The sequence below is a fragment of the Poeciliopsis prolifica genome, unplaced genomic scaffold, assembly GCF_027474105.1.
Source record: "Poeciliopsis prolifica strain line A6 unplaced genomic scaffold, Auburn_PproV2 SCAFFOLD035, whole genome shotgun sequence".
NCBI classification, from domain to species: domain Eukaryota; kingdom Metazoa; phylum Chordata; class Actinopteri; order Cyprinodontiformes; family Poeciliidae; genus Poeciliopsis; species Poeciliopsis prolifica.
In genome coordinates, this window is record NW_026562410.1 from 4,473,038 (window position 1) to 4,489,939 (window position 16,902).

The 16,902-nt window shown below is 38.4% G+C and overlaps 1 protein-coding gene across 10 annotated transcripts in view; it reads left to right on the top strand.

Moving 5' to 3' along the window:
• Window positions 1-16,902, top strand: part of mast4 (microtubule associated serine/threonine kinase family member 4) — an 89,879-nt gene that overhangs the window by 56,353 nt on the left and 16,624 nt on the right. For 5 of the 10 annotated variants that reach the window (XM_055052258.1, XM_055052261.1, XM_055052264.1 and 2 more), the window contains 9 exons: window positions 9,197-9,285; window positions 11,840-11,909; window positions 12,105-12,125; window positions 12,535-12,613; window positions 14,352-14,506; window positions 14,592-14,667; window positions 14,753-14,962; window positions 15,738-15,839; window positions 16,663-16,795. In XM_055052258.1, the coding sequence (XP_054908233.1) occupies window positions 9,197-9,285; window positions 11,840-11,909; window positions 12,105-12,125; window positions 12,535-12,613; window positions 14,352-14,506; window positions 14,592-14,667; window positions 14,753-14,962; window positions 15,738-15,839; window positions 16,663-16,795 (935 nt within the window). Of the gene's footprint in view, window positions 1-3,479; window positions 4,113-9,196; window positions 9,286-11,839; window positions 11,910-12,104; window positions 12,126-12,534; window positions 12,614-14,351; window positions 14,507-14,591; window positions 14,668-14,752; window positions 14,963-15,737; window positions 15,840-16,662; window positions 16,796-16,902 lie in introns of those variants that run through there. The other 5 variants (XM_055052260.1, XM_055052262.1, XM_055052265.1 and 2 more) reach the window with 4 other exon arrangements.

Below are 16,902 nucleotides of genomic sequence, written 5' to 3' on the forward strand. Positions count from 1 at the left end.
ACAATAAGTGGTGCACTGATAAATCGAAGCAGATTTCTTGAATTGTAGGTCATCTACGATCGGCTGATACTTGCATGTGAAACCGACCTCATCTGCCTCTGTGAACATTAGCCAATCTGGATCAGCAGGTCAGTGATCGATTAGAAAACCGCAATCGGTGCATCTCTAATCCCCATCCTTTGTTTTCTCCACCAGTGATTTCAAGAGCCTTTCTTGAGTACAATGAAATTCATTCGATGGAGTTCAGATATTCCTGCTCAGGTTGAGTTTTGGTAACCATCAGACCAGTAATGGAAACTCTCCCCCCTCTACCAAAAATGATTGGATTTTTGTTGAGCATCTTTCCCTTTCTTCTTATTGCCACTTGGAAAATATTCTGTGCTCTATGTGATATTTGCAGTTCATGTCATTTGATGCTAAATATTTGAAAGAAAAGTTGCAGCATGTTTGGGTCTTTTCTCTCTCTCTCTCTCCATCTCATTCAAAAAACGTGTTTGTTTTTGAGAATTTGCAGCATCAATGAATAGAATGAAACACCCACCCAACTCGCTCCTGTTCTCCTCTCGTGCTGTGCGGCTTTCGCAGACAGGCAAGTGAAGCAGGCGGTAAAATGAGTCAGCTGCACACAACAGCATTGAGCTGGTTTTTCCCCTTCTGTTTTTTTTCTAAATGCAGAGCTTCCTGTGTGATCAAATGCAAGATTTGATTTCATCTAATACAGCTGTGCAAATATTGAATGTCATCATATTAAAAGCCCAATTTGACATAAGCAGCGGCTCTTTGCGCTGAGAGATAATAATAGTTGTATTGGTGAACCAAAGCAGGTCTTAAGTTCTGAGGCAGGTGTTCAATAAATTACTTCCTGTTTTGTCTAATAATTGTAAACCAAAGTTGTTGCGTGTTGTTAAGTTAGGGTGGCAATGTTTGCAGAATATTATTGTTAGTAGAAAGCAAACATAAAGAACCTCGGTGTGGAGGTCCTTTTTTTATTTTCATTATTTATTTTTTATTATATGCAGAATTTTCTAATGTGAAACGGGTAACTCAGAAGTGCATAAGGGCAGCAGAGGGACAGCTTATGGTAAACACAAGGTCACATCTTTCACCCTCTTTATTAAAGCAAAAGTAGCTTGGACAAGCGCCACGCCGTACGCAGACTGTGAACAACCAAAGGAAAATATATGGGAACAAAACAAACTGCACGTTTTAATCGCATTGTAGCATAATGAGTCGGGAAGTTAGGAAAGATTTCCGCTCCCATGTAGGTCAATAAACAATAAATCAGTTATTCGGTTTCCATTTGCATCATTTATCGTTTTCCTCTTTTCTCTTTTTCTACCAAAAGCTGGGCGACTGAAGTCTTCAGTTCGGTGCTTTGGTCTCAACCAGCTTATTTTTCAGTGGGATATTTTTCTTTACAGATTCTTCATACTTCATTTTATTTGTTTTTTCTGTTCGTTTCCTGATCTATTATGGATATTTTGAAATATCTTCCTATTCCAGTTTGAAATGTCAGAATTTAAAGTGTATTGATCGTTGAGAATGTGTTCTTACGTTATTGTGCAATTACCATATTACTGAGAAATGGTCTCAAAACTACAATATTTGGGAAAATTTATCATCCAGCACAATTTGCTACTGTGACAAGCCCAGTCCTATAATGTAATGTTACTTTAGAAAAGAAAACTCGTCATATTGAAACACCCAAACATAAACTTTGTACCACAAGATGGAAATGGATTATAAAAATTTTGATTCAGTGGTTTTCATCATTTGAATCTGTCCTTCTTTTCATGTTTATGATCACATCATTCTCGTCGTCGCCAACATTTGACCGCCACAAAAGGGGGGGAAAAAAAACACCTCGAGTCTCGACAATCAAAGCGAGGAAAGTCAAGCTGCAGGATAAATGTTAACAAAGCACATTTGTACACACTCGCTCATGGGAAAGGAAGCGCTCTAAACTCATTTGTCAGACGTTAACAGACTCGGTGTGTTGGGGGGGGAAAGTAAACGGACGTTTTGTTTGTTTGAATGCGTTTTCCGCTCCACGGCTCTCGTGCCGCTGTGTGCAGGTTTGACTTTGAACCGTCTGAACTGTCGTTTCTTATGTGGAGCAGCGAAACGGAGCAGAGCCATAATTAGAGTGAAGGCTGTCACAGCAGCCTGCAGGGAGACCGGCCGACCCTTCAGAGAGAACGCGCTCGCAAACTCCGGCTTTTTCGCTGTCGAAGGCAACCTCTGATGACACTTTATTACAGAGGGGACGCACAGGGAAGTGGGACCAGTGGTTGTGTGCCAGTCATACTGGTGTGTTTTTCTCTGTCAGTCTCGCTCAGCTGTTTTTCCCTTCCTGGCAAAGCACTTGGCAAGTGATTAGCATCGTCTACAACAACCTGAGTGTCCTCTGGTCCTACTGTGCACATCATTTTACTGTCCTCTACTGCTGTAATATAAGTTAACAAGCCCAAGATCATAAAAACATGCACTGTCTAGAAATATAAGCATTTCCAAGCACCTGGCTGCAGATATTTTATCTTGTTTTGCTCCGTTCATATATTGTCCTCCTGCTATAAAACATGTTGAAAGCTCTGGATGCGGCAATCAATTTAGCATCCTTTACAAACCAATACTTGGCCTCTAGATTGAAGTTTTAATGTCAAAAGAGCAGAAATTATGTCTTAGGATGGAAATATAAGCCTTGTGACATCCAAAAACATTGGATGTCACAATGTTTTTGTGACATTATAATTCTCGCATTGCAATATTTACCAATTTCATCTTTTTTTCCTTTTTTTTTTTAAATCATGCAGCAAATTTACACTAAATTGAGCAAATAAATGAGGGATTGATTTATGTCATTTCTGTCAATTAAATAATTTTTTATATTTATTAGTAATGTTTAATGGCAAAGTTTTCAGGCATGTTGAATAAAGAAACAAATAAGCATCTTATAGGTTGTTCGATACTATGTTTCTTACTTGACAATTTTTTAAAAATTAAAATTGTTGCATTTTATATTTGATAAGATCTTACAAATTATTTATAAAGGGTGACTCTGAGAGTAAAATTTATTCGGATTTAAAATTGACCTCTGGTTGCCTCAGCTGCAAAATCAGTCGCTCAACCAAATTCAACACAGAAATGAAATGTTAATTATTAATTCAGCGGTCAAGCTCCTAATCAAATGTTGTTAAAATGAATCCTCACTTTTTGTTTAAAAAAACTTACAAAACTGTTTGGACTGTAATATTCTTAATCATTTTTATGTATTGAGATGTTTTCTTTTTTTAAACAAATCTAAATCTGTCTTAAGTCGCTCTGTAATTTTTAAAAGTCAAACAGGAAATGAGTCACGGGACAAAGGTGATTTAGTTAAGGCGAGGCTCTCGTCAAATAATACGAGCCATAACTGTCTGTGGAAGGAGCAGTCATAGATTTTTTTAGTTATTTTTCCAGCAGTTGAAAAAAAAAAAAATCGCACAATTTTTACACACCTCCCGCTGGAAACGCTGACCCACCGGACCTGTGTAATCTTTGAAAGCAGCAAGAGCGTGGCAGCATGTGTTGATGATGCGGTCCTCCTCCCTCCCTCCCCCCTTCCGCTCCCCAGGATGTGAAGTGGTACACGCCTGTTACATGATATGAAGCATGTTGAGCGAAGGGAGCAGGACGAGGGTTTGGCGCGCTGCAGAACAGCTGCCGTGAGACGGGTCGAGTCGGCCGGTGTTGGGTGTCGCGTCCCCGTCGCAGCGGAGGTTGTCAACACCTGACCTGGATCTCGCTCTCTGTGCCTTCCTTTGATCCGGTCCCCGGATTACTTTTTTTTTTCTTTTGTTGTTTGAGGACAACGCGACAGCAGCGTTTATGCCGCAGCTGGCTGCAGATGTGTCCCTGCAAAGGAAGTTTGGTCCTTGCCAGCAGTGCTCCGGGGGTCATAACCTCCTAAACCCCGGCAGCCGCCGCTTCTCATCAGGACCTCAGAAGCCCCCGTTGCATCTCCCCCTCTGGCATGACGCGGACACGATGTCCGACTCCAGTCCCTGGACAATGCTGTCCAACTTTAACATGCCACATTTCTTCAGCGGAGCCCGTCTGCGTCGATCCCAGAGGTATCGTTCGAAATGAAGCTGCTGCACTTTTCAGCGCCGTTGTGTCACTTATGTAAATTTCTTAGCTGAACAAACAGATTAGTCATTAAACTGTAAGCATGATGTAGTTCCCAGACCTGCTCTTCTTGGACAATAAGACGGGTGTTTTCTTCTTGCCTGTTGTGTATTATTTGCTTTGTGAGCCAAATGCCAATTGAATGTTTGTCGTTGTGACAAGCGTCTCTCACGCAGGATGTGTTCTTTCCAATGTACCATCCAAGTTAAATAACAGTGAAGATGCTGATCTTGTGTGTTTTCATGGACGTCACAGTTTGCATTCACAACTGAAAGAGTTGACTCAGAGTTCGCCTGTGAGAAACTGTCTGATATTTGTTGATGACTGTGGACTTGGACTTGCCTTGTGAACCGTTTTTGAAGTTGCAGCTTGAAGAATTGCACTTTTTCTGGAAAATAAACTTAGCTGAAACTTCATACTTCACCAGCTAAGCCTCTTGATCTCTGTTAGCTGTATATTACTGGGACCACAGTATTGGTGAAAGTCTATATAATCATATTTGTTTTTAATCCCTATCCTGACCTCTTTATTTTGCTGCAGATCAGCTTAAAACCAAATACTGAACATTTTGGGTAGTATTTTTTTTTCTCTGCCGAAAACGATAATCCAAGTCTGTCGATGATGCGTGACTGTACATGTTGTTTCATATCATATATATGAAATAAGACTATAACATGACAGAGGTTTCAATAGTTTTAGAATTCTTTCCCAACTTTTAACGTTTAATAATACGATCTTTGTCTAAATAAATAGGAAGTAAGTAGCATTCTTTAATCAATGCAGATGTGTAAAAATAATAAATAAATTCTCACAAGAACAAGAGCTTCCTGCAGCTTGAGGAAAACAAAAGTGTCCCTGTGCTTTAATTGCCGGACCTTTCATCTGTTTTTTTGTTTTTTTTATTCTATTAATAGATCTGCATGTGTCACATGTTTGACTTTGAATCTAGGTTTGTCAGCTCATCGCAGCAATTCTTTTCACCCCACGGTGGCAGCTCACCTGACAGCTGTGACGACAGAACTCCACTCACAAAACTGAAAAAGATTAATCCTGGCTCCTTGTTGACGCGGGTCAGGCTACGGATGTCGGCAATCTGAATGCAGAGCTTTGGGAATTAAGAGTTTGATCTATTTCTGCCACTTCTTGCGGCCCGGATATGCAGCCGGGCCCCCGTCTAAGAAATTGGTCCTGACAGATTCAGATTACTTTGTGGTCGCAAGGTAAAAATAAACTGATTTGGTTCAGAGAGTAGCTGTCATAAAGACGCTCAGAAGGTATTTTTAGTCACTGAATAAAGAGTTTGCGGTCTTTTTGGAGGGAAACAAAGATTTTTAATGAAGTTGTGTGTTCACATCAGTTATCATGTCTCCAGAAACACTGGCCTACTTTCTCTCTATCATCCTCCAGCCCTTAAAGCTTCACTAAACCAACACGATTATCCCCGTTTATCTGCAGAGGTAATGCTGCTAAAGCTCGGCTACCAAGAATCGGATGTAAGGAAGTCGACTTGCCCTCTTTTTTTTTTTTTTTTGTTCGTTTCTTTTTTGGGTTTTTTTTCCATAAAGTGATCCACTAGCAGCCAGTTTGGTGAATACTCCTGAAGTACTTCAGTAACAACAGTGGGGGGTGCTTCCTATGCTGAGATGATGGTGGGTGAAGAAATGAAAGCTTGATTAGGAAGCAGTGGTGTAGCATTAATTCACAGTGAGAGCTTATGAACGAATCTCATCGTATTTGATCATGGATCTTTTTTAATACATAATTGATCATCGAACAAGAAATTCTTAATTGTGAAGTGAGAAAATAAAAAACAATTTTCAAAGCTTTTTCCAGATGAAAATCTCAGAGTTTGGCCCGCATTTGTATTGACTTCAATTACATTTTTTCCATGCAATTCAGAAAAAAGTTCAGATTTTATCTAAGCAGTCTCCACACCTCTCTTTCTGGCTTGCTTGACCAATAGATGCCTGGCCAAACGTCAGTCCACCTGAGCTGCAGGTCTCTGCTGCTCATCCTCTGACCATGTCTTGGGAGTATCTTACTGTTTCCATTTTCAAACGATTGATTAAACATTAATCTCTGAGTTTGGGATTAATGTTTTATCACATAACCCGGCTTTGAACTGCTATACAGCTTCTTCCTTGACCTTTTTCTGTGTCCCTCTGAGTCATCATGGTGCTTTTTTTCCCCTCAAAGTTTCTCTAATAAAACCTTCACAGAACAGCTGGATCTTTACTGAGAAGACCAGACTTTATTTTTAATATTTTACAAAATAGAACTTAAGTGGTTAAATGAAAAACCTGCAGAACATGCCCCCTTTTTTAGCCGACTGCTCGATTAATCAACAAAATAATCGATAGACTACTCAGTCACTAAAATAGAGCTCTAATCTTAATACTGTGACCATTTTCCTCGAAAATCCTGAGAAAGCCGGACGTCATTTAAAGGTGTGACGCCATCTTTGCGGCTCCTGACTGACATTGACGCTCTGCAGTGCCTGTACCTGTTGGACCTGCTCTGCAGCACTGTCAACAGAGACATGAGGACTGCCAGCTCATGTGTTTGAGCGTCTTTGCAGTAGCCTCTGCGAATTAGATTGTTTTTGATCACCGCTGCAGCACACAGGCAGGAGGCCTGCACCACTGACTGACTGCCTGACTGACTGCTGTTCGTCCCTTCCTCAGTCTTTTTCTGCAACATAAATTATTCTTGTGTTTCTCTAATTGTATTAAATGGTGAATCTGCTGCTTAGATCTGTATTTTATTTTTGCTCTTCATGAAAAATGCATAAATTGTCATTTTTAGCCCCTGATAAAATACCAAGCAGATTTAATGGGGGATTTATAGCATGCAGATTATTATTGAATAACGTTTTAGTGAACTCTGCTGAAGATGGTTTAGGTCTCTGAGGGGCTTATGTAACAGCGCGTCATTGATTTTTAAGTCCATGACCTTGACGTGAAAGCGTGCTCTTCAGAGTCTTTGTGGTTCCGCTGTCCGTCTCTAATCTGAAACCGGGAACCGTCACGCTAACCAGAAACCACTTTTACATTGAAGTAATTATTTTTTTCTGTCAAGGTTAAAAAGTGGGTTTCATTTATGAGTCACACGTTGTGGATCACAGTGGCTCCCTGTGAGTCACTGTCCTGGAATAGCATGACCAGTAGATATAAAAATGATCTGCACATGTCGTCTCCTCTTTTTTTAATTTTATTTGTTTGTTTTGTTTTGTTGGGAATAAACCGGAACGTTGTGTCACTTGTTTTATTTCTGTGGTACATTTTTCTTCTTCTTTTTTTATCTCTGGTTATTTGTAATGAGAGCATAACGAGTTTTCATTTTACTTTTAAATAACCATTAAAAGAAATTCTATTTGTTCGAAGTGGGATATATATATATATTTTGTTTTCTGTATTCAGAAATTTGATACAATGAAATTAAGGTTATTGAACTTAATATTGCACAACCATATGTTTTTTTTTCTTCTTTACAAGAAAGAACTCAAAAGCAAGCTTATAATATTACTGGACAATATCCCCCATTTTCTATAGGATTGGAATGTTGAAGGATTCATTACCATGTAGCAAATTAAACTCAATTAAGTGAAATTTAAAGTTAGAAGTGGAGAATGAATCTGCTTCCCAATCATCGTAGTCCTCGGATAATATTCCTGAAATTAAGCTTACGATCTCATTATAAAGCACAAAGTTTTATTTTGAAAGGAGCTTTTCAAATATCAACAGTTAATCCAGCCTTTAAAACGTTTTAGTAGATTTGATCATTTCTAGGGATTTTCCATCAGGTTGCAACAAGCAGCTTCCATCATCTGCTTATTTATTTATTTTATTTCTTTAGCTGCTTCAAGTATAAGGGAGAGGGTTGAACAATTCCTTCTCCAATTCAGTTTGAACAAAAGTAAAAGAAAGAAGCATGCGAAACGTAGAAGAGTCAACATTTCTCGGTGCATTTGCAGTACAGACAGAGGCTGGCAGAAGTCTCTGTAAGTAAGTAAATAAAAGTTAACCAATCAACCAGTGCAGGCTTCCTCATTGACTATATTCACATCCCGTCTGCGAATATAAATCACAAAAATGTGTTGACGTTTTGTAGCTTGTAATGAAGAGTCAAGCATCCTCAGAAAAGAAGAAGCAAATCATACACAAAAGATGACACAATAATAACCCAACACAGACGTGTAACAAGCCACTTTTTAGCAGTGCAATAAACACAATTTATTTCTAAAATGAAAACCCCAAAATAAGTTGTGTGAATAAACATAGTGCATGGAGACAATTTGGCTGAATCAATATTATTTACCCTCTTCCTCCTGCAAACATGTGGGCTAATATCAGCACCTGAACTGATTTAAACAACTGGTAGTGCTTGTGAACGCTTCGGTCCAAATCGGATGATCTCTATGAAGGTGTATTAATGCCACTGTGGAAAAGGAGACAATTTCTGCCCAAAAAAAAAAACTCCCAAATGTTCTAGAAAACAAAGATTTCTACCTTTGAAAAGTCAAAATTTTTCTAGGAAAAATTTCCAAAAGTGGAAAAAAAATTCTAAAATGTCCGATATTAATCTACAGTTTTTTTCTAGGAAATTTCTGAGATTAATGTCAAACTCGGTTTTTTGGTGCAAATGTTTTTTTAGTTTACACACCAGTTCCCTGATATTAAAACAAAGTGCATTAAAATGATGTAATAAGACTATGTTATTCCAGTTATAATCCAACATTTTATTAGTTTAGTTGTGGCATTTAAAACTGATTTTTCTGTTTTTGATTTTTCTGATCAAAAATCTAACTTTGGAGTTTTAAGCATGGAGGTCAGAACATTTTGAACTCAGTATTCATTAGCCATAAAACTTCAACTGAGCTTCAAGGTGTCAAAAAACCTTTTTGTACAGGTATCAGTCGATTAATATTTATTTGGTTTCCCCCAAGATGCTGGATTTATACCTTAATTCAACTGTTTATATTTTGTCTAATGTATTTTTTCCTTAAAATGAGTCTTTGTGGTTGTTGCAGCTGTCGCACGAGCAACAGAAAGAGCCTGATTGGAAGCGGTCAGTCGTCGGGTTTACCGCGACCCCACTCTCCGCTCTCTTCTCTCACAGGTGAGTTCATGTCCGCCACATGTTCGTGTCGCCTAATGTAGTACCTGCTGTCACCATTGTTAGGCTGTACACAGAGGGCGGCCATTAGTGCACTCCAACAGCAAAACCCTGCAAAACGAGCACGGAAAACGTACAGCAGAGTACAGTAAGAAAATATAATAATCACCGAATATCACTGGGTGATTCTGCTATGAGATGCAAAACAGGAATGACGGCGTGAGGCATCAGGTTGCATTGTGGAGGTTTTTCTGCTCAGACTTTGGTCAGGTCAGCGCCGGGGCTGGGAATGTAGCGGCGCAACAAATCTAAAACACGGTGATTGTTTTTGGGTGAGGAAGCGGCGGCCTGCAGGGAGGAAATGCACGGGACCAGAGGGAGGGAGACCTCATTTACCACAGGGCGTTTTATTTCCTGCCATTGCTTAGCGAACACAGCACTGCGACTCCGAGTGTTTAGTCTGCATCGTGACTCGATGAAGGAGCCCAGATTTTAAGATGGATTCCGGCTCTGCGAGCCCCAGTGCTTTTATTAACGCACAGCTCTGGGATGATGTAACGCTGTGGCTGAGGCGCAATATTTATATCAAAGGTAGGAAGAGCAGGTTTTCTGAACTCCCATTCAACTAGATTACATATTGAGGCATATAATCATGTCTGATCAACCTTCAATGTAAAAGCTTTTCTAGTCATGAATTCCTCAGAAATTATATGTTCTGTTTGAAAAAAGTTAATCTTCTTTATAGCAGAAAAAGAAAACTGGTCAAATAATTATGTGGCCAAACCTGTGTAATATATTTGATCAATTCTAAATACGTGAAAGTTGTTGCAACGCAACCTCAACTCAAATTACTGCTTTGTCGGATAGCAAAACTATACGAAAGGGAAATTGGGGAGGAACTTGTTTTAGACCACTTCAGCCATCAACATTTAAACTTCATGAAAGCTTATGTGAAAATGACATTTGATCTTTGCTCAAACACAATGCTGTGGTGCAATTTGATGCAGTTTTTCTAAAAGAAGAGCTCTATCCAGAGAACATGCACCTCAACTTCCCTGACAATTTGACTTTAATAATTTTGATTTCTAAATAAACAAAACACTATTGTTCACTCACAAATCTGCAGGATTAAACAATATATAATTATACATACAAAGATGTATGCTAAAGCTTGAAGACAAAAATACAGTTGATTGAGAAAATTAATTGAGAAATATGGCAGGGAGGATAAAACAGTGATCAAAACTGCAAGTTGTCCACAGAGTTTCTTTTCTTATTCTAAGGTTTTTTTGTATTCTCCCTGAATAATGTTGGTGTTTAGCTTTTAAATGAAGCATATTTCTGATAGTTTGACATGTTTTAAGTGTTGGGTACGTCAGCATATTTATTAAATGCCAGTTGTGCTTCACACATAGCGTACAAACCTTGCTGTTGACCAAAAGTTGTCACAATGCTTGTGTATGGACTGCTCACGCCCTCTCCCTTCCTCAGTTCGTTTTGAATAAAGAAAAAGAAAGAAATATATATTCGCTCTACCTAATCATAACTCGTTCAAAATCCTACTGTTTATTCCATTTCTACTCATGTTTGTGTGTGTGATGTCCTACTTAAATCCATATTTAGTGCAGTTTTTGTGCACTTTCTTATAAGCTTGTTTTGAACTGTTTTTACCTCCATGTCACAGGAGTCATCAGGCTTTTAGGTCTTCCATGTTCACATTTATCATTCAGTTCACTATATTTCAGATCATTTAAGCACTGTTGCCCAGTGCTTTCACAAGAAATTGAAGATGATTATATTTTCCCTCAAAGGGGGATCTTGGAAGAATGGTTTTAGTAACTCCCACAGTTAATAGCTTTGAAAAGTAGCACAAAAGGACAGATGAATAGAGAACTGGTGCTATTACAAACTACGTGCTTTTGCAAACTAAAAATGTGCAAAACAATGAACCTTATTTGAATGAGCTTTTGTTAATTTTTATTACTTGAAGAACAAGCAGTGATTGTATTACCTTCCCTTGATCTCGAGCCACATTTCCAACTCTTAGCAATGGACTGCAGTACAATATGGGCAACTGCTGTTGAACAGAATTTCGTTATTTTAACGCAAAGTGAAAGCGATGATAGAGATTAGTGCAGCTAGCATCATAAAAACAGCAGACGTCGTGGGTTTTTTCTGGAGAGTCGAGATTAAATTGATTTCCAAAAGTCTGCCAAGATTTCTGAATGTAAATAAAAAGCTCTAAAAGATCAAAAATGAGCAATCTTTCTGAACACTACTGGCTATTTGATAATTATCACTGTTTTTCAGAACATAAATTATAAACATATTCTTAAATATATGTTCCATCTCGGTTAGTTTTGAAAATGTCACCGTCGCCAGAAGTCTCCGTTTACAAAATGCAAAAGGTAAATTGAGAGTTTCTTGATTTCCAGTCATTTCATGGCTTTGTGTTACTGATGCGTTTTATTTCTAATTGAAATACAAGAATCCAGTGTTTTAAGTTTTCAGTCTGCAGGTCGTTTCATCTCCTCTTTCTGTGTTTCTGTTCATTCAGGAACAAGCCCACAAGACAGCCCAAGAAATTTCTCCCCCAGTGCCTCTGCTCATTTCTCTTTTGCACGAAGGTAAATAGAACCAAGATACGGTTATACATTTCAAAAAATTAATCCAGGTTTGTAGCCGTTTGCTCGAGACTCGTGAGTGTTTTGTGTGCGAGCTCGTGTATAAGGTATTCAACTTTTCTGTATATATATTTTCAAAAATGGCATTCATCATGTGTCATGTAATTTTGTATTTTTCTGTTTTATTATAATCCACAGTCATTGCCACAGAGCAGACAGGTAACTTGGAGCTAGGCTTTCACTTCTAAATGAAAATTGAAACATTAACCCCACATGTGTCTGGAGTTCCTCCGTGGTTTCCTCCCTGCTTCATAAGTCTCACTTTAACACTGCCGTTTTACTCATTAAGCCATCTGCATTTAATGCTGCACTTATTTACTTGTCGGTTTTTTAATTATGTCTAAATTAACTAGTAGGTTTCATTAAAGAAAAAGAAAGCATCAGTTTTAAAGTCCATCTCCAACTTCGTCGACCGTTCAGGTTTTAGAAGTTTTCCCATGTTTTGGCTACAAACATGGGAGCGTCTTGTTTGAAACCAAGCATGTAGAGTGTGTCTGTCAAAGGTCAAAGGTCTTCTGCATTAAGGATTGGGACACTCCTCAGCGTCTTTGTTGCTGTTTTGCGACAGGACCGATGGCCGCCGCTGGTCCCTGGCCTCTCTGCCCTCCTCTGGATATGGAACCAACACGCCCAGCTCCACCGTCTCTGTAAGCACCTGGGATTCACACGCATTTTGTCAACAAATCCACCAGTCAAATGAATCTGACTGGTGGATTTTCGGTTTTAAAGCCCTCCTGTGTCAATAATTTGTAGAAACATCTTCTTTCATATTTTAGATTTCTATCGGTTTTTTTAAATCACACACTTGAAATTTTTGCCCATGTTTCTTTGCATTATAGCTCAATCTCTGTCAGATTATATTAAGAGCATCGTTGAGCAGCAATTTTAGAGACTGGCCGCAGATTCTCGATTGGATTTAGGTCTGGAAAAGGCACAAAGACTGTATGTTAGGCGGCAATAAGATAATAGAGCAACTTCTCCTGGAGTGTTTATGGTCTATTATAACATATAAAAACATAATCTTATGTTTTTACTTCTTCGTTATTTAGCTCAAACCAATCTAATTATTACCCTTCACTCAGACAGATTCATAAAGTTGTCAATTTTCATTTTTACCTTTTTGAAACTACTATCCAAGCATTACATTTTAGGAATAATTGCTGCATTTTAGTCCCGCCCTTTACTTTAACTCTTTTAAATGATATTTTTTAACCATTTCTTCCACTTTTAGGAAGCCAGCAGTTATACATATTAAAATATGTGAACACACATTAACATGCACTTACAGCATCAAAGTTGTTTCACTAGAACTGAAAGATTTAAATTGATTATATCTAATAATTTCAAGATGGCGTTTTTATTTATTTATTTTTTTTATTCTTCTTTGCTTTCCATGGTGAAAGTTGATTTTATTTCTATTCATTCATTTTCTGTTTAACTATTCACTTGGGTTCATTGAAGAACTTATACTTCTATTTACTCTCATACCCAGATCTTTTGTCTCTGGTTCTACATTAGATCAGGTTTTTATCCAGCTGAGAATAAATTGTGCCTGAAGGCAAAACATTTTGTTTCTCCAATCAATGAAATGAAATATTGACCGTTAACATAATCTGCTCTAAACACCCATTGATTCACTGGAAGCCGTAGAACAATAGAAACTAGCTGGAATGTCAAACATCATATTAATAATTAAAGCAGTGTATTCATTTGTAATGGCAGTTTTATTAACATATAATATATAATGTGAATAAGTCACCCAGCAGTCGTCAACATCTTAAAGGAAAAGTTGCGGGTTTCTTTGTTCTATATGAAACAGCAAAGTTCAAACATATTCACAAAAAAATCAAATAAAATTACAAAAGTGTAAATGTGTATTTTGAAGCTTGCGATTATTTTTTTCTGTTCCTAAATGAAATGCAAAAATCATTCTGGAACATTTTTCATGGCTTTTGTAAATCTACTTGTTTTTTTTTTTTTTTTTTTTTTTTTAAGTTTAATGCTTCCTTTGATATTTGATATTTATAGTACAAATTTGTAGGGAAATTTTGAAAGATTTGCTCATTTTCCACTTTTCTCCATGGTTGAAAACAAAATCAAACTCAAAATTTGTATTCAAAAAAGGCTGAAGTTGCTTACAATAATAGTCAAATTAAGGTAATTTATTATTGTTTGAAGACTGCTCAGCCTCCCACTCAGGCAGTAATATTTACAATACAGACCTTAGAAAACCATTGATTTCATTTTTTAAAAATGCCAGATTAGTAACAAACAACACAGCAGTTCAATATTTTTGATTATTATAACAAGCAGAACAAAAACACCATCTCTTTATTTTTTTTTCTTTTCCTTTTCATGTTGAATATATATTTGTTTCATTTTCAGTCATCCTGTTCATCACAGGAGAAGCTGCACCAGCTGCCCTTCCAGCCTACGCCCGATGAACTGTACCTCCTCTCCAAGCACTTCTGCACCGAGAGCATCTCCGGGGACGAATGCCGCAGAGCGACGGCCATGCGACCCCGCTCACGCAGTCTCAGGTAGCCAAATCGCCTTCACACCACTGAAACCTTTCGTAGTCTGCACTGAAAACTCACCCTGCATGACTGCGTGACGTGTTTTCAGCCCTGGAAGATCTCCATCCTGTTACGACCATGAGATCATCATGATGAACCACGTCTACAAGGAGCGGTTTCCTAAGGTGAGCGCCCCCGCCGGTAACCGCGCTCTCAGCTGAAGATCTTCCACTTCAACTGAAAGATGCTCCGCGACCTCCTCACTTGCAGGCCACCGCTCAGATGGAGGAAAAGATTCAGGAAATCATCCGCAGCAACTCCCCGGAGAGCGTCCTCCCTCTGGCAGATGGCGTGCTTGGCTTCGCCCACCACCAGATAATTGAACTGGCGCGGGACTGTCTGGAAAAGAGCCGGCTCGGTCTCATCACGTCCAGCTACTTCTGCGAACTCACTGACAAACTGGAGAAACTCGTTCAGGAGGTAGGGAGCGTTTTAAGCATTTTAGGTTTTCAGAAACTCTATGAGGGTGCATCCACTCCATCCCCCTGTTTAGTCGGGTTTAATCGAACTCTTGTGAGTTTGACTAGAAAGTCCGGTTCACTTGGAGAGGTGTGAATGTGCAACTGAATTCTGATGCGGACCAAAAGAGCAAATTCTTTTCTGCCTTAAAACCAAGGTCTAGGTTGGGTTGAAGTGAACTCTTGGGCAATTTGAGTCCATATAAATCAACAACTTGTATGGAGACCACTCCAAAACACAGACTATGGAGCAGGGCATTCTGGGTAAATACCACCAATGCAAACTCGCTAGTTGGAGAAACGGCTTGTGGTCTTTTAAAAACCTATAACTGCTCAAATTGGCTCAAATTAAAAACTTTTGTTTATCTTTCATAAAGGAGGAAGTTGTGCTCAGTGGTTTTTGAGTCGTTTCCTTCTGTAGTTCTTCTTGCCACCACAGGCAAGGAGGGGAACTGCTTTTTTAAACTGTCTGCTTTCATCAGCTGAAAACGTAACAAATGTTGTAGTTTTGATCCCCAAAATGTGAATTTTTGAACCCTTAATTTTTCATTTTACTCATGAAGAATTTAGTTCTTGTTTTATACTGACAGTAGAGTTACAGCAATATAAAAAGGGACAAAGTTTATACTTCAAGAGTACCTCTCTATTGTCTACAGAGTTTTACCAAACTGTCTCTGTTTTATGTGATGTGTGGCATATGCGTGTGATGGTTTCTTATCCCGTCGGATGCTCTGCAGTCCACAGAGAGGTCAGAAAGTGAGGAGGTCGACTTTATCAGAGAGCTGGCAAAGAAGATCCTCATTGTGATAGCTCGGCCTGCGCGACTGTTGGAATGTCTGGTACGTAAACAACTTCTGATACGAAAACTTTTCTTTGGTATCCTTCTTACATTAACATTTTTCCAAACAAAAATTAAAAAGCTATTGTTTTTTTATAGAAAACTAGGAGCAGCATACAGCACCTTCTTCAATTAAACACTCCTTGTGTCTGAAGCTGTGTAGATAACTTTCTTTTGCTATTATTGCAGTAGACTAATCTGCTTAAAACCTTTATTTTATTTGTGGTAGAATAAGGTCAGAGACAAAGGCAAGAAGTAAACAGTACAAACAGTTGTTTTAACTAAATCGTCTCTATAAATGAAGCAAATTTTAAAAGTACATTTTACTTTTTTTATGTCATCAATATGTCAAGGAACTTTTAATAGCTAATCCCTAACTTCCTGTTTTTTGTTTGGTTTTGTTTTTTGGGAATGAATCATACATCATTTTGAAACGAGGCATTTCAGCACATTGACAATTACATAGCGTTTATATCTCCACCGCAGTATTTTTAGATGCATCTCTCCTGTTTTTAAAAGTGCAAAAGATAAATAATACATTTGAAATCCAAGCTGTTCAGTACATTGAATGACGGTCGTCGTTGCATCCGTCTATACTGTTGCTGGATGGTCTCTAACTTCACTTCAGGTTCACACCTGATTTATATTTTTAGCCTCATCTGTGAGGCACTACACATGATTTAAGCTTTTTTTAATCATGAGGTACTTAATTATTGTTGAATGTTTCAATAATTAGCAAAACAAGAAAATTGTATAATGTATCCTTCCAGCTCCCCAACATTCTGTATAGGCTTTACACTGAAGTTGGGTCACTGTGTTTCCAGGAATTTGACCCAGAGGAGTTTTACCACCTTCTTGAAGCAGCTGAAGGTCACGCTAAAGAAGGCCAAGGCATCAAAACGGACATCCCTCGTTACATCATCAGCCAGCTGGGACTCACACGAGATCCTCTAGAGGGTACCGGAAGCTCTGTTTCATCATCATCATCATCATCAGTGCTAACATAATCTAATACAGAACGACTCATTAGCGCTGTTAAATGTGAAATGTGTGTTGTTCTTATC